Source organism: Pteronotus mesoamericanus, unplaced genomic scaffold, assembly GCF_021234165.1.
Source record: "Pteronotus mesoamericanus isolate MK-2021 breed Mesoamerican mustached bat unplaced genomic scaffold, CSHL_Meso_final contig_50, whole genome shotgun sequence".
Classification (NCBI taxonomy): Eukaryota; Metazoa; Chordata; class Mammalia; order Chiroptera; family Mormoopidae; genus Pteronotus; species Pteronotus mesoamericanus.
Window position 1 is genome coordinate 11,143,964 of NW_026555186.1, and position 25,910 is coordinate 11,169,873.

Sequence of the window (25,910 nt, forward strand, 5' to 3'; positions counted from 1 at the left end):
ATGATTCAGAAGGCCACAACTAGCGGTGCAGATACTGACAGTTTCATCATGCCAATGAATCCACTCATGCATCACATCTTGTGCAGAGTTTCTGGTGAAACATCAAATCATCCAGGTTACTCAGCCCCTCTGCAGCCCAGATTTGTTGCTCTGCAACTTCTGGATTTTGTTCCCTTTGAAAGGGAAGAGATTTCAGACTGTTGATGGGTTTCAGGAAAAATGACAGGGCAGCTGATGGCAACTGGAACTGTGTGAGGTCTCAAGGTTCCTACTTTGAAGGGGACTGAGGCATCATTATCCTATGTACAATGTTCCTTGTATCTTCTCCAATAAATGCTCTATTTTTCATATTACATGGCTGGATACCTTCTTTATATAGGCATGTACATGTGCATGTATGTGTATATATAAGTATACATTACTTCTCCAGATAATTAGGCACCCTGGGCTAATGACACAGGATGGTGCTTTGACACTGGATGGAATATGGAATATGAAGCTTCAGCTCCATCTGCCATCAGGAGCTGAAGCTTCAAAAGTCTGATCAATCTCTAGTGAGGGAGAGGCCAGGCTCTTCCCCACCCTCGATGCACCAGCTAGGATGAGTCCTTGTCCCAAAGATTCAGTACAAACACACAGATACACAGTTACACGAGGGATGGGGAGGCGGGACATAGACATACAAATAGAGACATTGAGTTTGTTGTTCATTTCGCCTGCATTGCCTCCTGGATCTAGGACCTTTACCCTATGGCAGGTGCCAAATGTATTAGTAATGAGGGTGTTTCTGAGACATCTCATTTCCCACTGCTGACTGCTTAGTTATATATAATAGCTTGTTATAGATCTTAGGCAAAGCTTCCTCCTTGCAATGGAAAGGTAGGCAGGGAACATACTGCAAACACTGTTCTATCCAATCTTTGAAGGTTCACAGCAGGTGAGAAAGAAATTCTCCTTTGCTTTTGTGGAATACTCAATAAAACTCACACCTCTACTTCAGACATCAGAAAAATTCATTTCAGCTCTGTTGCAAGGGTCAGAGTGCCCAGGCATCAGCTGCTGGGCGCTGACTGGTGATCTCAGCCTCCTCTGCCATCAGCCTTTCTCTTCTGCTCTGAGTCCTGCTGGGTCAGCGGCTTGGGGCAGGGCAGGGAGAGAGCCTGGGTGTATTATTGCTGGCAATGGGGTGATTTACTTATCTGCAAGTATGTGCTCAATTTGTAGTTCCCACTAACTGACTGATTCTAAAGCTTAACATACACAGAAAAGAACATTAGGAACAAATTTGGCTCTTATTATTTGTATCATCATTATCTGAGGGGGCAATACTACTCTTCTGATGGTACTGTGCATGGAGGTAGAGCAAGGAAACTGTCCTGGAGAGAGCCCAAGGGTTTGGGGAAAGGCAGACTCAAAGGCCAAGAGAAAAACTGAGATTAGGCTTTCTTAGAAACCTAAAGGACCTGGCATGTGGGGTGAATGTATTATTAGTTACTCAATAATCAGTGTGAAGTAAGCATGCAATAAATACCTACCAAAGGAGGTCCATTCCATTGCTCACGGGAGTTTGGAAAACACTGCTAAGATCCAGACCCTGCACTTTCATGCGGCAGATATGACTAGCAAATAATTGTGTCTGTTCCCCCTCACTGTGAAGGGCAATGTGATTTTGGTTTACATGTGTTTGACAATTTAGTAATGTGATTATTTTGTTTCTTTCTTTTTTCATTCTCCTCCCTCCACTTCCCCTTCCCTCCTTCCCCTCTTCCCCCTCCTCCCTCCGTCCCTCTCTTTCCTTCCTTCCTTCCTTCCTTCCTTCCTTCCTTCCTTCCTTCCTTCCTTCCTTCCTTCCTTCCTTCCTTCCTTCCTTCCTTCCTTCCTTCCTTCCTTCCTTCCTTCCTTCCTTCCTTCCTTCTTTACTTCCTTCTGGAGGATAGTATCACAGTTTGAGGAGCTCATTTTCCAAGCTGTCAAAACAATAAAGAATCTCCAGGGTCAAAGAGACACCTCGAGCTGGATGTGGTTAGCAGGGTGACGCAGCAGCCCTTCTCACCTCTGTATGTGGCAGAGCCCAGATAAAGGTCCCTGTACACAGAGGTGAGAAATGTGTCCAGATGCTGACAATTAATAGGACATACAGAAAGGAGAGTCCCAGTTTCTCAAGAAATGTAAAATATTTCTGGGTTGAAAAATTGAGAATGTATGTAGAGCAAGGGAAGAAATAGCTATAAATATCAGGATATTTTAAATAGCAAAAATCTGTGCAAGAGAAATGATTAGCCATTCACATGGACCATGTTAAAAAATCTACTCTTATGTGGACTTGCTTTCAGAAGAAGCAAGATGTATTGCCAAGGAAAATATACAATGGTCAAGGGGGCTCTTACAAATCCCGGATGGCTGGAAGTAACTGCAAACCTCACAAGGCAGCTGTGTGCTAACCTCAGGCCTGAAAACATTGTTTTGAGATAAACATTTGTAAAAAGCAAATAATCGTGGAACATACTAAAGAATTGATTTAAAGTAAGAAAAGAACTTATTGATGACTTTTTTTTTTAAATTTTAAAGAATGGTGGACTTTTCTCTTAAATGTGAAAGTGCAATTTGAAAAGCTATTGCTATTTCAGAGCCTAGAACACACATTTCGAGTTCTTGTAGGTTGTAACTCCAGGAGTGTGTGGCTATTCTAACCATTCTAAGATGCACTTGACATTAAAAAAAAAATGTTTGTACTGCTCTGAAGTCTGGATGCATCTTCTTGCTTAGGGCAGGTCACAGTTTTATAGGCAGCAGTCTATGAAATCATGGAGTGTCTTACAGTTGCTGGCTTATAGCCGGTGGCTTCCATGAGCTCCTCAGGGAGGCTGAGGCTGTGCATGTCTTGGCTTGTCCCTGGCTGAAGGGAAGGGGACAGTGGGACTGAAATCCAACTCATGGTCCAGTTGCTAAACCTGGGTCCAACCAAAGTGGGTATTATTTTTGTTATAGTTCTAATTTGTGCCAAAGTCCTGAGAAATTCACAACTTCCCTGAGCACCTTCCACCTGCAATCCAGTCCCGCTGCTCTAAACACACATTTGTCATCGCTCCACTTCGAAGCAAAGATGATCAACATCTTCTGGAATTTGATCCTGACTCCATGCCTCCTCCACCTCTGAAAGCCAGGCCTCTGCACAACGTACCCACTCGCAGCTTGAAGTCATTGAAGGAGTGCTTGTTGATGGCGTCCAGTTTCGCCACCAGCGCAAAAGCGAACTCCACCATGGTGCCGATGTGCATGTACTGCCTCTCGGGCTCCTGAGGAAAAAGGAACACAGGCAGACGGGGTCAGGGGTTCACAAGCAGGGGCGCATTCCCTCCAGTCACAGACCTGGGCTCCACTCAGAAAGGAACGCGTACTAATTATGGCTCTGCCACACTGCAGACACTGGTCAGACTTCAATTTCATCTCCAAGAAGCATTATGTCCTCATTCATTTTTGTGGCCATGAGGAGGCGTGAAACACTTAGAAGACACTGAGTAGGGCCTACATTGTTTTTCCCTGGACATCGCCAGCAGAAGGCACCTTTGGGGAGGTGCTGGCTCCTGGTTCTCCATTTGCCCCTCATGCCCAATCATCCTCCTCCTCTGCTGGGCTCTGCTGGGATGCTGACCTGAAGAAACTGCCTCTTTCTTATCCCCTGGTTTTCTGTTGGGCTGAGTGATGGGAGGGCCGGGGGAGAAGAGAGGGTAGGCAGAAAGAGATGTCAAGGGATTCATTCCTCCTCTTCCTCACTCCACACCTGTTATAGTTCTCTCTGGGTCTGCAGGTGTTAGGGGCTGAAATGGGTCCCCCCACCAAACTCATATGTTGAAGCCATAAAGCCTCAGTGATTGTATTTAGAGACAAGGTCTTTAGAAGTAATTATGAGTAAATTAGGTCATTAGTATGACAAATCCAGTATGACAGGTGTCCTCTTAAGAGAGGAAATTAGGACACAAATGCAGAGAAAAGACCATGTGAGGACACAGGGAGAAGACGGCCACCTACAAGCCAAGGAGAGAGGCCTCAAAAGAAACCAGCACAGCCCCGATGCCTTGATCTTGGACTTCTGGTCTCCAGGCTATGAGAAAAGAAATTTCTGTTGCTCAAGTCACCCAGTCTGTGTTACTTTGTTATGGTGGCCCAAGCAAACTAATAACAAGGGGTAACAATTTTCTGCCTCTACTTGTCCTTGGGTGGTTTATTATTTTTCGAGGAATAGAGAGTTATCATAGGTATAAAGCCGACAAAGAAGGAAAGCCCAAGGTTTCCAATGGGGATAGGTAGAAATTTCAATTTTTACTTACTCTTAATTTATCTTTATTATTCCAGTTATTAGTTTATCTCTACCATTAATTTGTAACACCTATTACATTTATATTTCATTGTGAAGTTCATCTTTTTAAAATGTCTATTTTGGGTTATATTTTAAAAATAGATTATTAATATGTATATGTAATTCATAAAGTGTTTTAATTTGCATATCCTTTAGGTTCCTGCTTCCCCAGTAGTTAATGGTGGGGTGCCTGATAAAATACAGTGCCAATGCTGTGGCAGGCTTATGGGGCAGACATCCCCTGAAATCAAAGCCCTGAAATCAAAGTGGCCTTTCTCTGAAGCCTGTCTCCTTCGCTCATCTGTGAACTCCACAAGGAAAGAGATGATCTTCTAGTAGTGTGTGTCTGCACAACAGACAGTGTCTGGTACACAAGCCCTTGGGACATGCTTACTGAATGGCTACACATCGGTGGACTGGCAGGTAGCAGAGGAAATGACTAGGAGGACAAGAGAGAATTGTCAAGTTTTGGTGGGAGATCAAAGTCAACTAATGCTCATCTGGGGAGCATGCGACCAGGAGGGGTCATCCATGCGTCCACTGAAGTGGGTGACGGCTCCAGGAGAAGAAAAGGAACTGGAGTATCACTGGGGTAGACTGGGGAGTGCCCTCAGAGGGACAGGCATCGGTAAGGGACATTGGAAATGTTTGAGAGAAGAGTTGCAGAAGCGGAACACCAGGGGTGAAGGGTGTCATGTCATGACTTCTGGGATGGGTGTTTAATCTCACGACGCTCAAAAAGGAGGCTCCTGGTGACCTGGGCGGAGCATTCTGTAGGTGCAGAAAGACAAAACCAGCTCTAAGGGTTCCAATAGCGATGAGGGAGAAGAAAAACACAGACAATGAACATGACCTGCTTATTCAAGATGACAGGGAGATGCAGAAAACCAAGGTGAGAGCTAAAGAAAAAGGAAAATGGCAAGAGGGTTATTCATCAAATCCACGCAGTATTTTAATAACGTGAGGGAAAAGGGAGAAGGTTAAGGCAGGGTTTCCCAACCTCGGCTCTGCCAACAATCAGGAGGGACAAAATCTTGTGCAGTAGAAATCACCACCATCCCAGCAGGGAGAACCGAAGGGCCTCTGGAGAGATGGTTTGCTTTGTCTCAGACCACGGCCTCGCAGAACAGCCTCACTCCCCAGTAAAGTATCGCCTGATCTGTTTTCCTGCAGCAGGACTTACACTGGAGGTTTGATGCGACTTCAGTAATAAATGAAGAGACTGTGTTCTAGGAGTGAGGTTTAAATCCAATGTCAATAACGCATTTGGGCTTAGTAAACACTAGACAAAATTATGTTCAGTCTCTGGAAGAGCTCAGTTCATTTCAAAAAGCCACTATAATTGAGCTTTTGATAAATATTCGATGGCAGTATGAAGCAGCCCTTTCTCCCATGATCCAAATAATTTGTTAGGTATCTCCAAGTACTTTAATGACTTCCAGGCACACAGTGAGACAACACATTTGTTTTCGTGGAACACAGTTTATGAGCTGTGTGTTTGGAAGTCGCACCAGCAAGGAAAACTGCTTAAAGTAAATTCCTGTGTACTGAGGTTATCTTATGTTTCAAGGGACTGCTTGGTAAAAACCAAGGTAATGTATTAGGCTAAAATTAACCTGTGCCTCCTCTCCTGTCCTCTCTTCTTTCTCCTCCTCCCCTTCTTCCATCCCCTAACTATTCACTGAGCACCGCTATGCTGGCGTACATCTGACTTTGAAGATTTAGAACTTCTGTCTAAAGAACACCCTGTTCTCTGCCTGGGGCTCCTGGGGGCGATCTGATCAGACCTCATAGTTCTCCCAGGGGAGCTGATGATCACATCACCAACATCAGCCCCACTTGGTGGTTCTAAACACCTGCGATTCAGGCACCTGTTAGACCAGGCTCACAACTTCCCAGTGTTTATTAAAATACAGAGGCACAAAATAACATTTGTGGAAAACAGCCTGAACACTACGCCGTAACAGATCCCTCTAGATCTGCTCGGCTTGAATTAAATTGGCCTCTCCCTGTTCTCCACCAGATTTCACTCTACAGAAAACACATTTTATTAAAATACCTATTATGGGATGTACTAGCAAACGTCTTCACGCCCAACATTTTAAGATGTTTTTCCACGAGGAAGTTACTGAGCACGCAGCTCACTGCAGACCCATCGTCACAGCTATGAGGGCCTCTGTTACTGCTTGGGTCAGGGCCAGTGCAGCATCCGCCTCCAACTTGACTTGGCATGGTTCTCAAATATACCCATGAATGAGTGGTTTCATCTCACCTTACGAACACTGAAACACTGCACCTGTGTTGCCTGCTGGCATCGCAGAACACTTAGCCACAGTGGATACATATGTGTATGTTATATGTATGTAGGTAGGTATGCATGCATATATGCCAGTATGTATTTAATCCTCACCATGACACCCCTGAGTTTCTATCTTTATTCTGTTGTGCAGATTGGAAAGGAAAAATCCAGGAAGGTCAATAACTTGTGTAAGGGACACAACCAGGCTTTGCGGCCAGACAACCCGACCCCAGGGTCCTCAATCAGAACAACTTTGCCTCCCTCTCTGGGGAAGAATCTAGAACATGATCAGAACTTTTCTGTTTGCATTTTATGTAGCATTTTCATTTTCCCCCATCTTATCTTTCCTTTCACTTTAGTTTATTAATTTAAAAATATTGTTGTATTGCACTCCTTTTTGTAAGCCTTGTGAGGAAGAGTTTTAAAAGAAATATGCACAAACATGTAGACAAATAGGTAAGCAGTTTTTCTTGATATCCTTGCTGGTAAATGGTGAAAGGTGGATTGGATGATGGGTCTAATAGGTCATTAGCTGATGGAGAACTAGAATGAAGAATTGTTGACTGATGGCTCTGGAATTAGCCACCACCTATGTAGATGACTGAAATTCTACTTGATGCCTTCCTGCAAACTCAAACTTGTATATTTAAAACTAATAGCATTTACTCTCTCACAAGACAGCTCTTATCCTTGACTCTTCTACCTATACTAACAGTGCCATTAATTTCAAATCCCTAAGTTGGAAACCTGCAATTCAGATGGCCTGGCCTTCCCTTTTGCCCCCTCCGTCCTAATCTCCCAGTGCCTAGGTTTGTCTCCCACAGACACATTTCTCCCACTCACCTCTCCTTTATTTTCCTGGGAGCATTGTTTGCATTCTGACCACTACTTGTCTGAATGTGGGAAATTCACTAAATAATTGCCAGCACTTTTGAGTCCCACAAAGTTGGGTTTAGCTCCAGGTTCCACAGTCATTAGCTGCGTGGCCTTGGTTGAGTCCATGAACTTCTCTGGGCCTCAGTTTCCTCATCTGTGAAATGGGACAATAACTACCTATGTCATAGCATTGTGGTTAAGATGAAGTGAATTCTCATAGGCAACACATTCAGCTTGTATCTCTGGGGCTCAGGATTTATTTAGTTTCCTTCGTGATAGATTAGAGAAGTACATCACTCTGTTTGATGTGAAAAACCTGTCAGTATGAAATTGTCTCATGTGCTAGGTTAATACTTTTCTCCCTTTCCACACATTAAGAACCCTACACAGATGCATGGCTTTGACAACGACCTTAGTGTCTGACATTTTAAGTGTCTTTGAGACTCTCAGTAGCAAAGAATAGTGGTACATTTTCCTTTAGTTTTCAGTTTCTTATTAGTAGCTTGAAAGTAGGAGGAAATTCCTCTCTACTTATGACACATTGTAATAGCTTTTTGTTTGTACAAAAATGTGCAGCATTGGGATATTGCTTTTCATTTCAGCAGAGACCAAAATTATTTTCTACTTTGTCCAGTAAAGGGAACTGCAGTTATTAGTGTCAATGTATCAGCTACTATGAAACTGGAAGCAGAATAGAACAGAATGGTTCCTCACGTCTTCCCTGGTCAACTTGGCAGAGTCTCTCTGATATGGTTTGAATGTTTGTGTCCCCTCATGTTCATATGTGGGAGCCTATTCCCCACTGTGATGATGGTATTAGGAGGTGGGGCCTTTGGGAAGTGGGAAGTGATTGGGTCATGGGGGTGGAACCCTCACCAGTGGGATTAGTGTCCTTATCAAGAAAAGACCGGAGGGAGCTTGCTTCCCCTTCTCTGCTTTCTACCATGTGAGGACACAGCAAGAAGGTGGCTGCCTACAAACCAGAAAGAGAGTCCTCACCTGATGTCAGATCTGCTGGTGCCTTTATCTTGGTATTACCAGCCTCCAGAATTGTGAGAAAGAAATGTTTTTCATTTGTGACTGAGTCTAAAATATTTTTGTTCTAGCAGCCTGCGCAGACTAAGGCACCTCTAATGTTCCCAGACACACTCAGCATTGGAATTACTGTTTGCACACATGGTTTTCCCAGAAGCAGTGCAGTTACAGAGGGGCGGTCATCGGAAAGTACCTGGAGTTTACCACAGCAGGGAAGGGAAATGCCTACTGGATGACCTGCTAGCGAAATAAAGTCCCAGACAGCTGGGCCAGGCTTGGGTACAGATGGAGCTGCCAACCCAAGTCAGTGAATGAGAATGGAAAATGTTTATTGTTTATTACTTTGCAGTAGCTTGGATTTGTTGATACACTGGTGAGAGAGTGTAGGAGTGCCATGGGTGGGTCACATGGAGCCCAGGATCTGATTTGGGAGATGGAGGGATCAGAACAATGGAAAAGAGCTAGCACACTAGCCATGGTACTGTCTTTATGGGGAGAACACAGCAAGAACCAGGTGGAGTAGGAGGTAGTGCTTCGTAACCACCCTCACTCACAGCCCTGGGCCAGTTGTCAAATGTGTTTGGATAGAGTCAATAAACAAAATAAACTCATAAATTCATTTACAAGTAATTTTAAAATAAAATTATTTTTTAAATAAAATAAATAATTAAAATAATGAAAAAGAGAACAGTAATACAAACGCTTTAATATTTAATAAGCAGCAAGGCTCATATCTTGACAAGAAATAAAAACTCTCTTCTGCTACCTTTTGCTTTTTTGCCTCTTCCCTCCTGTACTTTTCTGGCACCACAAGTTACTTCCTTCCAAAGTGTCACTGGCAATGGGCATCACCCTGTTTGAAATTCTGAATAAAAGCTAGAGGTATGGCTGATTATATAGCAATAATACAATCAAAGCATGGGTTTGAATGAAAGTGTTCATCTCTGTATAGTACTTTAGTTTTGACTTACTCAAGTTCTTAGTAAAATTTGGGAAAGCTCAAAACCATTTACATAATTGATAGGACCACAGATAATCCAAATATTTGATTAGAGCATGAAGGACGTACTTCCTTTACAATAGGGCCAGCAGAGGCGATGAGGCTCCAGAGTGGTCCAGCAGATGAAGTTCCAGAGTGCAAAAGTGGGAAGGAGGCAATAGGGAGAGGTGAAGAGTGTGGTAAAATGGGGAGAACATGCCAAGTCTATAGAGCAGCTGTTTCTGTGCTCTACTAGATGACTATTGTCATCAGGAATGAAGATCAGGCTAGTAATCTACCAATTTTCAGAAGCTGGAAATGATAGCTTTTAAATGAAGTATTCTTTTTCTAAAAAAGACTTTTCAAGTCAAGAAAAACATACTTGTAAGCACAAGTGTGCTACCCTGGCCTGAAGTCTAAAGGGGCTGCATGTGTGCGGTTTGGAAGAGAGTGAGGTCCTGACAGTAAAGTGGAGTCAGTGAAGTGCAAGGTCCCCATTTCTCCCCACTGCTGACCTCATCACAGAACATCTATTGACCAGGTGTGCGTTCATGGAATTTTGAGAGCGGGCTTAAAATGCAAGCCCATTTTCGATTTAATATTTCCTTACTTCACAAATAAAAACGGCAATCAGTTGTTACATGTAACACAACCAACATTTAGTCCTGTGGCCTTTAAGCTTAAAATTAAAACACACTGTTTCATTCAAAAAACACAAGTGAAGCAAAACAAAGACAGGCAAAGAAGCCCCGCTCTGCCTAGGTGATGATAGACTCCTGTGCATTTATTCTCCTAGTGGATGTGTGTGCTGCCACCACAAGGAAAAATGCAGAGGTGTTACAAATAAAAGAGAAATTTCAAAAGGCTTTTATCCAGATAACTCTGCTTCTTTTGGGATTTAAGGAAAACACATTAATCCTCGAGAAACCCAATGTACTTTGCAAATTAAATATTCTTTTGCCAAATGAAATATTTGGCTAAACAATAAATAGAGTTTTTCATTTACAAAAATTAAGTTGAATCTTTTTTCAACGAGAGAAATAAGTAGGTGTTACAAAATGAAAAGTGTCTTTTGTTTCTTATAGAAATAACCCTAATATCCACATTAATATTTATCAAGCATGTTATTTCCTCCTTTTAGAAGACTTTCGCTGAACTTCAAATTATTTCTAGGATGACCTTCCCAAGATTCTAATTAAATGCTTGAAATACAAATAGCTCATGCAGAATGAGTCAGACTCCATGCACGGACATGATGAGATGCCATATTTCACTTAGGGCCAAATGCTTATACCTGGTCTATTGGAAGGGACAATGGTATCAACACAAGAAATAATGTACAAACAACAACAGTATGATTATTGCTACTAGCATTTTTATTACCACTCTGTCCATGGCATTTATTGAGTATTTTGCATGTTAATGTAATTTCCCTAATAGCGTTATGAAGTGGGTATAATCCTCATTTTATATATAAGAATACTAAAGTGCAGAAAACTTAGGCATTATAGTAAGTCATGAGCAGTCTCACTTGCAAGTTAGACTCTTTCCACTCTGCCATGGAGGTAAATAGTTTTAATCACTGGTAAGAAGTCAGGAATCAGCTCAAGGGTAGCTAAGAAGGTAAGTGTTAATGAGGGCAGAAGGATGGGGCAGCTGTGAAATGGCAGCTCAGGGAAGGTAAGGAGGCAGCAGTGAGTGAGTGGTGTAGACTCATACTTGTCGGTGCAGGTGTGAGCATGGTGGTGCAGGGCTGGTGAAGGGGAGGAGGAGCTGAAGTAGCCTGAGCTCCAGACTCTCAGAGGTGAGCCCTGCACCTGGAGCACCCAGGTCTATAGACCCTCTTTGTCACTGCTTGTTCCCTCTATGACCTTGGGTAAGTTACTGCATTGCTGTGCCTCGGCTTCTCCATCTGTAAAATGGACTTGGGGTAAGGGATCTCTTAGACTTTTTAAAAGTAAAGCTTCAGGAAGCATTTAGTAAGTGTTCAGAAATGTCAGGGGTAAAAAAGAAAGAGAGGGTTTGAATTGGTAGTAACAGGTCTGTAAAGCACAGTGAAGGAAGTGAAATATTGTTCTTGAAGTGGGGCTGGGGACGGCACACACTCAATCCTTCAATAAAAGAACAGGTGTAATCGCTATGCCCAAGGCCCCCTGCTGGGAACTTTGGGGAGTATCACATAAAACATGGCACCTGCTATAATCTGGATGGTGAATAAAACACACACACACATTTATACGAAAGCTGAAAATGATACATGCAGCACCTGGAAGACAGAAATGGGATCTAGACACTAAGCTTCTCAGGTTAGGGTGTAGGAAAGGCTTCTGGGAAATTCGGAGCCACAGCACTGCTGAGGGATGAGATCTGAAAGCAGGATGTGTTCAGTGCATAGCGGAGTCACCCAGGGAAACTAGTGGAAATGAGGGGTGTCCACTCCCAACCTCAGAGACACAGCAGGTTTGGGGGTTTCCCAGAAACCACTCAGAACAACCAACACAGGTGATTCTGTTGCAGGTGGTGGGTGCGCCCCACTTGGAAGGGGTACTGAGTAGAACTCGGTGTGGGTCTGCACAAAAAGCACCCGCATGTTTGAGGGCTGGTGTAGGGAGAGAGGGGGTAGGGCTGGACAGATGGTTGGGGGCTGGAACCAGATGGTTGGTCCTGTTTTGGGAGCAGGGAGGACAAGGAGAAAATGAGGGTAGTGCTAGAAAGCTGGATGTCCGTGGAAAGCTAATGTGATAGCCAAGCTTGGCTCCATGGTCAGGATGGCAGATGATGGTTTTGGCAGGGGTTAAATAGGCAGAGGGGACAGGTTGAGTCTTAAGTGAGATCCCTGATAGGGAGGAGGAGTTTGGGAAAGAACAGGGACCCTGCCCTGCCGAAGGGGACCATAGGCAGGAGTCAGCCAAGTAAAAACCCCAAAAGCTGAGAAGAGGACTTCTGGGCAAAGGCTCTATCAGAGGCCACAGACAGGACGTGGAGAATGAATGCTCAGAGGCAGCATCAGCACCAGGAAGACAGGAGGACACATTAGTGTGGTAGGGACAGCGGAGGATGGGCCAATGCAACATGCTGAATATCGAACAGGTCTTTATATGGTGGTGCCTCTGAGGACCTCTGCTCGGAGGCCCTGCCAAGGGATGGTAGGTGGCCTTTGGAGAGCTAGGATTTGGAGTGACTGTGATCAGGTCAAGAGCCCTACATGGTACACAACAGGGTTTCAGCTGGAGAGACCTCAGAATTAGTCCTGGAATTAGGGTGAGGAGAGGGAGGCAACCACTTTGGGCATAAGGAGGTACCAAGAAGAAGCTCATCAACCATGAAAAATAATCCCTAATGCAATGGTTTTAAAAATCAAGTTAATGCACAAAAATCCAGAATGAACTAAAATATTGAAATGTTAAATGAAGACAGACAAGGATGTGGACTGACCTGTCCCTCGCAATCATATCTTGAGGTCCTAAAACTCTCCCCCCAATCTCTCTCCCCACCCGCCGCCCTCCTGCCACGTGAGGACAGAGGAAGAAGGTGGCCATCTCTGAGCCAGGAAAAAAGCGCTCACCATGAACCGTGTTGGGCAGAACCTTGATCTAGTTTGTTTTATTGCTTCTTTTTTTTTACTTTTCCTTATTACTCAAGTAATGCATATCCATTAAAAATAACTGCCATAATTGCCAGTGACACATCAGACACAGGATTAATCTCCTAAATATATAAAGAACTCAACATTAGGAAGGCAAACAGTCCAATTAAAAAGGGCAAAGGACCTGAATAGGCACTTCTCCAAGGAAGACATACAGATGGCCCACATACATACAAAAAATTGTTCAACACCACTAGCAATCAGAGAGATGCCAATGAAAACCACAGTGAGATGCCACCTCACACCTGCCAAAATGGTTATCATTAATAAATCAACAAATAGCAAGTACTGGCAAGGATGTGGAGCAAACAGAACCCTAGTGAACTTTGGTAGGAATGCAGACTGGTGCAACCACTCTGGAAAACAATACTGAGTTTACTCAAAAAATTAAAAATGGACCTGCCTTTTGACCCAATGATTCCACTTCTGGGAATACATCCAAAGAATCCTGAAACAGCAACTCAAAAGAATATATGCACCCCTATGTTCATAGCAGCGTTATTTACAATAGCTAAGATTTGGAAACAGCCTAAGTGTCCATCAGTAGATGAGTGGATAAAAAAACTGTAGTTCATTTATACAATGGAATATTATGCAGCTGTAAAAAAGAAGGAATTCTTACCTTTTGCAAAAGCATTGATGGAACTGGAGACTATTATGCTGAGTGGAATAAGCCAGGCAATGAAAGACAAATACCATATGATCTCACTTATAACTCAAATCTAAGGAACAAAATAAACTAACGAGCAAAACAGAGTTAGAGGCACATAACGAGGGACAGACTGGTAGCTGTCAGAGGGGAGAAGGGAGGATGGGACTGAATGAAAGAAGGTGAAGGGATTAGACAAAGAACATATATGCATCACCCACAGACATGAACAACAGTGTGGGGATTGTGCGTGGGGAGGGAGGACTGGGGGGCAGGGGGCAAAGGGGGAAAATTGGGACAACTGTAATAGAATAAACAATAAAAAATTTTAAAAAAATCTGAAAGCAAACACCTGAGTAGACCAAACAGAATACATATCACCTCATTCACCTGGAAAAATGCTAGTGTTAATCTTGAGTTGGACATTTCACATTCTATTCTGTGCCCATGATGGGGGGAAAAAAAAAAGGGAAGGAAGACCCTGTCTTGATGTTCCTGGAGGAGGGAGCTCTGTTTTAGCTCACCGCTGTCCCTGTCTCACTCCGTCCATGGGAGGTAGGTGTGGGAGAGGAAGCTGAGCATATGGGGCTCAGCCCTCTGGGGGACACCACCTGCCTTCAGCGAGCTGTGCGCTGGTAAGGTCTGGTCCTCCATGCTGCACCCACCACATCTGTCCCCAGAAAACCTGTGCTGAGGCTCCTCAGGGAGCCCCCTGCCCTATGGGGAAAGGGGGTCTTGTTTATGGATCCACAAGTTACATAAATATATCTACACACACTCCTATAGAAACAAAATAAAACATAATAGAAATCTCCCTCAAAAATCCTAGGTGACTGAAGACTCTCAATTTCATCCAAATCACTTTTTCAACCAAATTTCTATTTGGTCAGCTTGGTTTTTCACAGCATGTCTTAAACCAAAAGATAAGAGTCCTCCTGTAGTGAGCCACTTTTACATAAACAGCTCTAATGGTCTACGTTTTGCATATTTATCTGGTCTCAAGCAGCAAGCAGAGGGGTTGGATTTTTCTTTCCCTGTCCCCCAGAGAAAGTTCAGTGAAGTCTCCGGAATTCTCTTCTTTCTCATAAGACCTTAACTACTGAGATTTAGGTGTGCACACAGAACAGTGTATGGTCACTACATGACCGTTTTGGTTCTGTGGATGACTCGTGGGTGGAGCTGAGGCTCCCGCGTGACCTCGTGCGGTGCACACATCTGTACCTGGGCATGCTCCTGGCTGGGCACGGCGCTCAGGCCCGTCGCTGCCATGTATGTGCTGCCAATGGTCTTGATCTTTTCAACTCCACTGAATTTTGGCTTGGATAGCAGCTGCGAGGCAATGACAATCATTTAGTTATTCCAGCAATTTTCACCCAGTGTGCCACAAGAATTTTTAAAATGCTTAAAAAACCTGACTATTTAGAGGGGCACTGACCTCTTTTCCCTTAGACTGTCAAATTTTAAAAAATGATAATATTTAATACAGCAATAGCTGTCTGGTGTATCAATCAAACTTCTACCTATTTTTTGTCAGATCAGCAAAAATGTATTTTTTTTAGTGTGCTGCAGAATTTTAGTAATTAGTTTATGTGTGTCATGAGATGAAAAATAGTTGAGTGTTGACCCAAGGTCAAGCACTTTCTAGAGACACCCTCAAATTCTAGTTCACAGCAATAGTAACATGAGATTTTTCAACCACTGCTTTTTACCCTTTGACCTTGGGCTTTGTTGGGAAAGAACACTTTATGAATTTCACAAAGAAATATCCTTGGAAGGAAATGCAGTATGATTTGCCTCCAATTAACATGAATTACCTTTTCAAATTTGCTAGTGAAGGAACCAGGATACATTAAAATGCATGTGATAGTGTGTTTTTTTTGCAGGGGGCGGGGCGTCTACTCAAGTCTGTTCTTTTTTTTTCTTTTTCCCTTTTTTAAAATTTATTTATTTTTTCAGATACATTTGTCTCTGCCTACCCCCCACCACTTTCCCTTGCCCCCTCCCTCCCTCTCTCCCTCCCTCAGCTCTTCCCCTTTGGTTTTGTCCATGAGTCCTTGCTATATGTTCCTTGACTTTCCCCTTCGCTTCCTCTTCCCCGCCCCCCCTCCCTTCTTCCCTCTTGTCTCTGGTTTTAAATAAGAGAACAAGTGAAGGAAGGTATGTCTGCTCTGGAGGACAATGGGATCAACCAATGACCAGGATGTCTTCCTGACCCTTCCTTGGTACTCCTGCTTTCAAAGAAGTTTCTTTCAAGATTACATATCATAGACTTTAAGACAGGTGAGCAAATCCTCATACCACATATCCAAGGGCCAATCCAATATGAAAGGGCACTGTCATTCACCCACTGGTGCTGGGGAACATTTATTTTACTGAGGGGCAGCTAGAGGAAATATACCACCATTTTTCACTATGAACTCAGCGTAACAGTGGAAATCTCTAGTTGTCAGTATTTTACCATGAGTCTTGAGTCAACTTCATGATGATGATGGTGGTAGTAGAGAAATGTAGAGAAATGTACAGGTTCCACAAAACATTTAGAAGTTTGCCTGAAATCATCATATTACATAATTTCATCACTATATTTCCAAGTTCCATGAATCATGATGAACTTATGTTCATGGATGTCAAGTTTTCTATATTTTGCTTCATATTTACAAGAATGATGTAGCACCAACATTCTTAAAACCAGTGGTGTGTTTGCTTTTATCAGAAAACAAAACACATTATTCTTTATGTAGGCAGAATATTGAAAAATGACACCCATTTCAAATTCTAAAAAATATGCTTTCTCCCTTCTAAAATATATTATCCCAGGTACGTATTACTCTTTCAATAATAAAGCATATCATCCATGCACAGTACATATCTGACAGATATCTGACAGAGACCTTGGAATATGCACAGATAGACAGGCCAATAATCTACTATGATAAATAGATTCACTGCATTTTTTTATATAAAAATGGATCGGCAAGTATTTTCCCTGGAGCTCAAGCCTTTCAAGATAATTAATGAGCACACTGGATAGGTATTTTATTGAACAGCTTTTGGTAGTGGTTCCTAGCAATCATACCATCTCCCAAATAAAAGACATTTATTTCTCCAAAATTTTCAGGGACTTAAATAGAGCAAAAGGCTTTAACTCAGCGATGAGATAGTACACCAAAGGACAAGTTTTAAGATACAGCATAATGAACAAGTGTAAATGCCCTGGCCATGGGAATGCCCACGTGTGGGGCTGGGGTTGCCCTTGCCCTTCAAGGGTTACTCTCAAGCACCTACATCATCAAAGTCGGCGATGATCTCGTTCAGGAGCCGCAGGCACTCCAAGCCCTCCTTGTTGACATCTGATTCTGTGTAGAATTCTTTGAAATCCGGGATGGAGGCAAACATAACGCAGACACAGTCATAGGACTGGTGGTATAACTCCTGCCCAGGAGAAAAGGAAGAGCTCAGCACCATGCTCCTAATGCCAGTGTTTCCTTCCACTAGAATCAGTAAGAAGCCACCCAGCCCCACACCACCTGTCCCACTCCAATGCCAGGCCCATTCCAGAGAATGGCCATTGATCACAGGTGAAGGCTTCTAATAAGCTAGATGCAGGCTCAGAATCCTCAACCTGCTGCTACTACCAGCTGACATGAGGTGCCCTTCCAGTTAAAGCTCCCTGGCATCTCTACCTTAGGTCTCTCTTACAAGAGACCACAGACTTCTGACTTAGGAAAAAAGTGTTCTTTTAGCAACTAAAGGGAAACAACATGATTTCTCTAATAATTACATCATCCTAAAATGACTCATCATGGCTTCATTATTTGGATTGAGGTCTTTATTCACGTCCCTTTTGAGTGTCTTCTGAAAGGAGCAGATGAAACTCATCCAGTTACTTCCTAGTTACAGCAAAAGGAACCAGTGAAGCAACTCAGGCTACATATCATATTGCATTATACACCAACAATATTTAATACAGATATCTGTTTGTTTTTAAATAGAAGGAGGCTCATAGTTCTTTGTTCTTGGACATGAATAGAATACAGTGTTTCGTAAGCATAACTTCAAGATGTTTTCATAATTTTCCCAACACAGAGTTAAACCTTCAAATTCAGTCAAAGTTTCAGAAAGAATGGCAGTCATGTGGACATGGGGCTAATCCTAGGAATGAGGATTTGCCCTCCCCCTGGCACTGGCTCATCAGGGCACTTGGATGGCTCAACAAACACAGGATGCCAGGTGTCATGGGTGGTGCAGTGCACCATGGGAAATGCTCCCTCCCTCCACTAGGGAACGTGAGGCCACTTCTGAAAAACAAGATGACAGCCCTCTGAATGAGAAAGAATGGCAGCAGCTGCTGCCTCCTGGGTGCCTGGCAGGGTGAGGAAATCCACTCTGCATGGATGCTATCAGTGAGCTCTGTCCACTGAGGTACCCAGATGAATCCCTTGGCAGAGAGTGAGCACTTCAACAGCACCACAACTCCAAGATGTCCTCTCAGAAGACCCTTTCTTCCCCCACTGAGGTCTCACAACAAACACATCAGGGCAATAGTGACCCATAGAAGGTCACAACTACTTCCTGGAAAAGCTGGACTCATGTCGTCTTCCTGTTCTCAGGGCCAACCACTTCGTAATGCTGTCTTCTACTCAAAATACATGAACAAAAGAATCAATGTTTTCCTTTTCTACTCTGCTTTCAATATGGCTGACCTGGCTCATTGTGCAGACCTGTACTTTCTCTCTCTGCCAATTGTTTCTGTGAACGTTTATATCCTGGAAAGACAACCTGTGCATATGTGATTACCAAGCTTAGATTCCAGCAATGCTAAGCCAGGGTAAAAATACCAATTTTACAAAAAATAGTATAAATTCTACTGACTTTCCTGCTCTTAAGGAAAATGGGTACATCTAGAAAAACAGAAGGCTGGGCGGCCCCACTGACCAATTGAACCTCATCCATCCTCTCGGGTGGGCTCCGAGCATGTGCATCTTTTCAAAAGCTTACATAAATTATCCAGCTGTGCAGCTGTGGTTATGGACCACGGGCTAAGTGAGGAAATGGAAGGTCAAGGTTGTTGGATGACCCACCAAGGCTCCCAGCTGGCTCTACTAATCTTTGGATTCCTGGTCGGGAACTCTGCAGACTGTGAGTGCTGCCGGGGCATGGGCTGCAAACTGCTCGCTCACTCCCTTTGACAGATAGGTCACTTGGAACCTTCAGGGAAACGCCCAGGGTGAGTGTGAATTATTGGTCCCTGGCCCCTGATTCAGTATTTTCCTAATACTGTACTTGGGAACCAGGGAAAATTCACAGATGGAAAGATTCACAAAATCTCTGGAGTAAGTGAAACTCAGAGCTAAGAACCATACCCTAAATTCATGAGAGTCTCCCTGAGGTCTTTGGGTTGAGCTTGGGGCCAGGGAGGATCATAAGCTGACTGGTCAATAACCTGAGCTTGTCTTATATTTCCAGAGGATCTGGGGGGTGGGATTAGGACAGTTGTGCAGTCTTTAAGGAAATTTTGGATTTTAGAGCCTAGGATGGATAAACCCTGTCCAACAAGTAGTTGCTGAAAAGTGCCACCGAGCTTTAGAATTGGAAGTGAGCTTAGATGTCATTTTAATATTCATTTACATGTAATCATTCTGCTCAAGTAATGGAAAAATAAACACAAAGCCAACTCCATTTCTGTACCCACTGCCCCTTTCAGTTTATGGAGTAGGATTAGTTCTTTGTGGACCCTGGACAAAAAGTTGGGTAATACAAGTCCTCTTGTCAATAATTAAAGTGCCCAGTCCAGTGAGTGGTCCAAACTCAGAATCTGGTTGAATGTGCAGCCTTTCCCTTGCTTTGGGTTAGCCTGCTGCCGTGGGGCATGTGCAGGTTGGGGAAGAGGGCGCAGTTGGCTCCTATCCCCTCTCTCCACTTCTCATGCTTCTACTCTGACCCTCCAACTCACTAGCTAGGCTTTCTGTACCACCCAGGGGAGGCGAGTGTGAGAGAAATTCTGTTGGAGGAAAGTTTTCCATCAACTACATCATGCTCCCTGGGTACTACAGCCCGGTGGGACATTTTCACAGGTTATTTGAAGACTTCCAATCACCTGTCCCATCACTGAATATCCTTCTCAAGGTTCCCTTGAGGTGGGCAACGCATTTCCCTTCTGCCTGTTCCTACTTTCTCTGCCCTGGCCTCTCTGGCTGTTCTTTTAGCTTCTCTGCTGGGATGCCTTCCCCCCTCCAGGCAGCTTTTTCAAACAGCATCTAAAACACCCCCACACCAATTGACTTTCTCTTGCTTGGTCCCTGGCAACATGCAGCATGCTTTGCTCTTCAAAACCCTCGTAGTTCCCTTCTAGCCCCATCTGCTCCCTGCTCTCTCATCTCCACATTTCAAGCCTCTGCACTCCCCACCTGTCAGGAAGCCGGCTGTCCTCTGTGTCCCCCACATGGAGGTGCTTTCCAAGGACAACTCAGGGACCAAAATTATAGGGGACACATCCCAAGCTGACCAGTTCTGGTGGATTCAAGAGGCGAGAGGTGAAGGGGGGCTGCCCCACTGTCCTTCAAGAGGCACTCACTTCTCCCTGAATCTGCCTCAAATCCCTCTTCCAACCTCTATGCTCCCAGTGGATTCCTATGAAGGGTCAAGAGTCATGTAACTCTAGCATCTGTAAATTCTGCACATGGTTCCGGACGGACTTTGGAATATGGGAGCTACTGTCTGTTGTGTCACAGACTGATGTTCTCTTCAGCGTCCTGGTACACGTCCACACACACGCCTTGCTGAGGGCCTGCTGCGGCATCATACCAGGGGTTAAGGACATGGTGACGGACAGCATATGCCCTGCCCCACAGGAGTTAGGGTCCAGTTGGGGAGTGGGCAAATAAAGCAAACACAAAAACAAAGTGAGATTAGTGCTGCTTGTGCCCAGATGTCCAGATGCTGGGAGCTTCTCACCTAAACTGCAGGGAGCTTGGTATGTCCTAGAAAATGTCCAGAACTGCCACTCAGCTCCCTTAACTTCCAGACCAGGGCTCTCTTACTGACTCCGGCTGTAGCCCATGAGCTACCCAGTTAGTGCCTTCTGTCCGAGTTGCCAGCTAATGACTAATTTATCCAGGGGAGCCAAGTGATTAGGAAGCACAAAAACAACCTGGTGAGGCTCCAGCCTGGCTCTATCAGGGATGTGGCTGAGGAGTCTGCCCCGTGGTCATTGCTGGGGGGATGTTCAGGGAGCCGAGAAGCGAGGTGCTGTTTTGTGTGTAAGGTGCCTTCCCCCATGTCCTCAGCAGCATCTGTGTCTTGTTTTGATCAAGTGTCAGCTCCCCTAGAATGAGGCTCCCTGGCTCAAAACCACACACAGTCCTTTCCACCCAGGGACTTGGCAAAAGGTCCACTGGGTGACAAAATGAGCTCCTTTCAGGCAGTGATGAAAGCTAGATTTGACATCTGTTCAAGGGCCTCTCAGAAACATTTGCGACAACACAACAGTCTGAAGAGCAGGCTTTGTAAATCAGCGGGCTCCATCTGGGCGCTCATTGCTCTGCGCCTGAGCCCCAGTGGCCTGCAGGCCTGGATCTGGCCAGCACAGTTCACAGCTAATACACAAGCCTGCACAAATTTTAGGTGAGACACAGGCCGCCCCGCAATGTCCTGTACACCTGGGCTTGGAAGCACGTGACAGCTTTCTGTCCACACAGTGGAGCACAGGCATAGTGTATAGTTTCTCTCTGAATAAAAGCCTTTTGGAATTGGTATTGCGATTACATCATTCTTTACTCCCTGTTTCAGGAGGGAAGATAATTCCCCCTGTACATCCATGGGGTAGGAAGGAGAATCAAAGTGCCTGTTCTTTAACATGGGTCCCGACCTAGGCCGCATGCTCCCAATGATTTCCCCGGAAGACCGTGGAGCGGTCGCCTTTACCACAGGCCTGAAAGCTGAGACGTTGTCTCTGCTCTAAAATCCCAAGGTCTCTGCAGGAAGGAGTGGCGAGTGCTCAGCCCACCCCACTGAGAAGGCGCTGGGAAGGGGACACTGCAGGATAAGCCCGCAAAGTGATGACATTAGGCTTCCTTCTCCATTCCACTCAGGCCCAGAAGGGCCGGGGGAAGGAGACTTCCTTGAAAGCTATTGATAAATTCTAGGCAGGGAGATGGGATGGGGTGGGGGAGGAGGGCACTGATTCTGAAGTTTTGGATTAGGCCTGTGCTATTTGCTTAACAGATAACTAAAACTGAGTGTTTACTACATCACATCCCAGATCTCGCTCTAAGAGCTTTGCGCAAACTACTGCTTTAAAAATTGATCACAGCCTTGAAGAGAAGGGACCTTGAGGTTCCACAGCTAGAAGTGCAGGACTTGGGATGAGTTTTGTCGTCAGCCACCACGCAGGCGCAGCAGGTAGAGGAAAGCTGACCTGGGGCCCAGGAAGGGCCCGTCTAGCTGGTGCTGCAGGTGTCATTCACCTTCAGAAGCCCTACCCTTGAGCGCAGGGACCTCTTTTGGTCCGCAGCATTGGCCATGCTCTCCCATCCCTAGTTTGGGACTGGAATTTGTGGAAATAGTGCTGCTCAAACAACAAGAACTTCCCCCAAGGAGCCTTAGGGGGAGAGAGAGAGCTTGCACAGGATGTACCTATTGGGCCCGGGCACTGTGGAAGGGCACCGGCAACCTTGACCATATATCTACACTGTTCAGTATAGCACAGACACCATTACCATTTAGCTGTGGAAGGCAAGACAGACACTGTCAGCCTGCCTGGCCTGGGATTCTGAGGTTAGGATGACACATCACAGGGTCAGGGGATGGAGTGTCATGTCTGGGACCCATCCAGGACAGGAGGGTCTGATCGCCACTGGAGAAGTAAAGCACGGAGCCCGTTAGGAGACTGAAATGATGGAACAGGTGTTTGCTATGCACTCAAATGAATCTCTTTATAATAACCTCGTTATGAGTTTTAGGTGAAACAAACAAACAAAATCCCCAAACCCTCTGTTATTGAGACTCACAGTGGGAGCTCTGAGAACCTTCAGGTAAGGCTTAGGGATTCTGTTTCTTGTTCAGAACCTTGATCTAATATTCAGCTAACAGAATCATCTGCACTACCTGCAACTAGAGAGCAAAACCTACCCGAGAGAGGTGCCGACTTTTCGAGTCCACAGCGTGGGCTGTCCCGATAGCAGGCACCCTCTGGGCCTCCCTGTCACCTTTTAGTCCCCAAGTCTTACACTGGGGACTGCTTGAGTAGCCTCCCCGACCAAGAAATAAAATTTAACCTAACTCACAAAAAAGTGGCAGTACAATATAAAAAGTTACAGCCACGGGGAGTTCTGTGTTGTCTGACCAAATACAGAGGGCCCTCAGCCCACAGCTGTGCAGAATGAAGTGATCCTTTCACGGGTTGTCCCACTGGTCTGATGCCCCCAATTTCAGATTCAACATGTGTCACTCTATCCTCCTGAGCAATGTCAGGTTAGTAGCTAGAGAGTGCAAATCCAATGATGCACGGGGACCACGGGACCCTGAGCAACAAACGCGAGCCCCTGGATATAACTGATGGTTCTTTCTTAATAGATGTAGCGATTTCATCATCTATGACCAATTGATAAATTGGTTCCTTAATAACCTACTGAATGTGGAAAACAGCAGGAGAAATAGGAAAGCGAATCGTCTGTGGACAGTCGCACCTGCAGAAGGACCCTGGACTGGCTCACATGCCCCGCATGCTTCCAGGAAGGTAACAATGTTCACCATCTCACCCAACACTTGGCATTTCTTTTTAATGCAAATTTGCATGTGCTTTGGAAAAACACCGTGCAAACCTTCCCTCCCGAGGTTGCTTTCACTCATCCTAGAGCATCATCATGACTGAGTTCATCCACTTACAGGTTTCCTGATCTATTCCACATCTCACTAAAAATTTCCTAAGAACAGGATTGCCCCTTATACATCTTTGAAACTCCACTGTACTCAGCGCAGGCCTTTGCACACAGGGGGTCTTCAAATACCTGTTTCTTAAATTAATATAGTTCCACTAGAGAGCTATCTGTTATCTCTTGTAATTCAGAAATATTAAAGAAATTTCATGACATTTCATCTTGTAAGCCATTTCCACACTGAAACGACACCCTAGCATTTCCAATGCTGGTAAAATATCCATCCCTTCATACTTTCTGTAAAATTGCCATTTCCATCCATTTAAATTGATGGACTCAAGACTTTGGTCTGCTCTTGTGTGGATAACTTCCATATTCCACCTCATATCTTTAAAGTCCTAAAACCCACAAAAGGCTCTCAGGAAAGTCATGAGAAATGAAAGAGTGGATGTGTGAAATGTGTGGTTTAATTTTGCCTTCAGATTTGGGTCTCTAGTGCATCCTGGTACTAAAGGCACCCTCCTATACTAGGGACAGGGTGGTGGCCACTTTCGTGATATACCTATTTGGAAACCCAGTGCCTCAGATTGCACCCTCAGAACTTTATGTTATTGGGAAAGATTAGGAATATGAATCAGCTCCATGCTAAGATGCTCAGAGATGATTCTAGCTCACCCTTCTTGATTGATGTCTATACAGCTCATCAGTATCTTCTCGAAAGTGAACTTGAACACTTAGGTGTTTGGAGTGCCACAGACATCCAGTGATGGCCTGGAGCATCTGGGCCTCACCCAGCCCACCGCCCAGTCCCGGCTGCCAGCCCCGCCTCATCTCACCTCATTCTTCAGGCTCCTGGCCAGGAAGTGCTCAGCCACGTGCGCAGGAAGCACGTTCTCCAGCAGCACGCGGTTCAGGTTCTCCATGGTTTCTATCTCCTCCCGCTCTTTATTGAATTTGTTCTTCCATAAGAAGTCTAACCTACAGTAATATTCATTCTGTTACAAGAGGACACAGAGGTAAAGAAACAATAGGCATCTTGTCCTGCCAGAGAGTGGAGGTTTTAAAGAGAAAATAAAAAGAATGAAACAAAACCAAATAAAGAACCCCCAAACAGAATTGTCACGTTCCCTGCAAAGTCCACTGTTCCCTGAAAACGCCTCTCACTCAACCTCTAACACAGATTTGCAAAAAACAAGTTCAGGAATGAACCAGCCTCAGGAACAGTGGTTCCAGAGAAAATAGCTATGTTGGAGGCTTGTAAGAAAAAAAAAAGATATGAACTCTTCTTGCTTAGTTATGTTAATAAAAGATAGCTTGAATTATTTTTTGAAAATAGGCATAGTAGAATATAAATAATAAATAAATTAAAAATGGAAAACATATTAGAGAGAGTGCATTGTTTGATGATTTGTATTTAAAAAATAATAGTGTTCATTTGTGGCAGTTTGCCTTTAATATTTAAAAATCAGTTTTCCCCACCACAAATTATATAATAAAGTATTCATTGAAAAATATGCACTTTTATTTGGTATTTCATTGTACTGAGAGAATTACATTACGCTTAGACAAACGTTCATTTTGCTATCATTTACTTAAGATGGCGCCTGGTAATACAAACATGTGCAAATGCTTTATAATGTATTAAAACTTAATGTTTTTAGAAAACCAGTTATTAACATTGTGGAAATAGAGAGGCCTGTTTACTGTCAAGGGGCCTCTGATTTGGCATCATTTTGTGACAGCTATGATGTATATAATTAATATAATGAAATAGACAGGTGGATCCTCCTATAACAGATGGTAGAGAGCGTGTATTTCAACACAGATAGTAATTTATTGACAAATAAATGCAAAGAACTAGATGCAGGGGGTTTGTTTGTTTTATGGTTTGGTTAATTATACCAGTGGCAGTACAAAATAAAAACAAAACAACACACACACACACACACACACACAGCCTCTCAGGAAGAGATGATAATTTTAAAAAATCCACATTCTGATTCCAAAGAGCAATTATCACTCATCTATTAGGTTTGATTAAACTATGTATGATCCACTAAAAAACTGCTACTCCTTCTCTGGTGTGGTATTTATTTTTGTCTCACATAGCCATTTTTTAAAAATAAAAGACTGCAAGCGATATTTCAAGTTTGTTTACGTGCACTTTTTACATTAATGCCAAATTTCCCACATT

The 25,910-nt window shown here is 44.1% G+C and overlaps 1 protein-coding gene across 3 annotated transcripts in view; it reads right to left on the reverse strand.

Annotated features, from left to right (window-relative positions):
• Positions 1-25,910, reverse strand: part of ADCY2 (adenylate cyclase 2) — a 360,417-nt gene that overhangs the window by 6,613 nt on the left and 327,894 nt on the right. For all 3 annotated transcript variants that reach the window (XM_054578337.1, XM_054578339.1, XM_054578338.1), the window contains 4 exons: positions 24,553-24,711; positions 17,127-17,273; positions 15,063-15,170; positions 3,182-3,296 (listed from right to left, as the gene is read on the reverse strand). In XM_054578337.1, the coding sequence (XP_054434312.1) occupies positions 3,182-3,296; positions 15,063-15,170; positions 17,127-17,273; positions 24,553-24,711 (529 nt within the window). The remainder of the gene's footprint in view (positions 1-3,181; positions 3,297-15,062; positions 15,171-17,126; positions 17,274-24,552; positions 24,712-25,910) is intronic.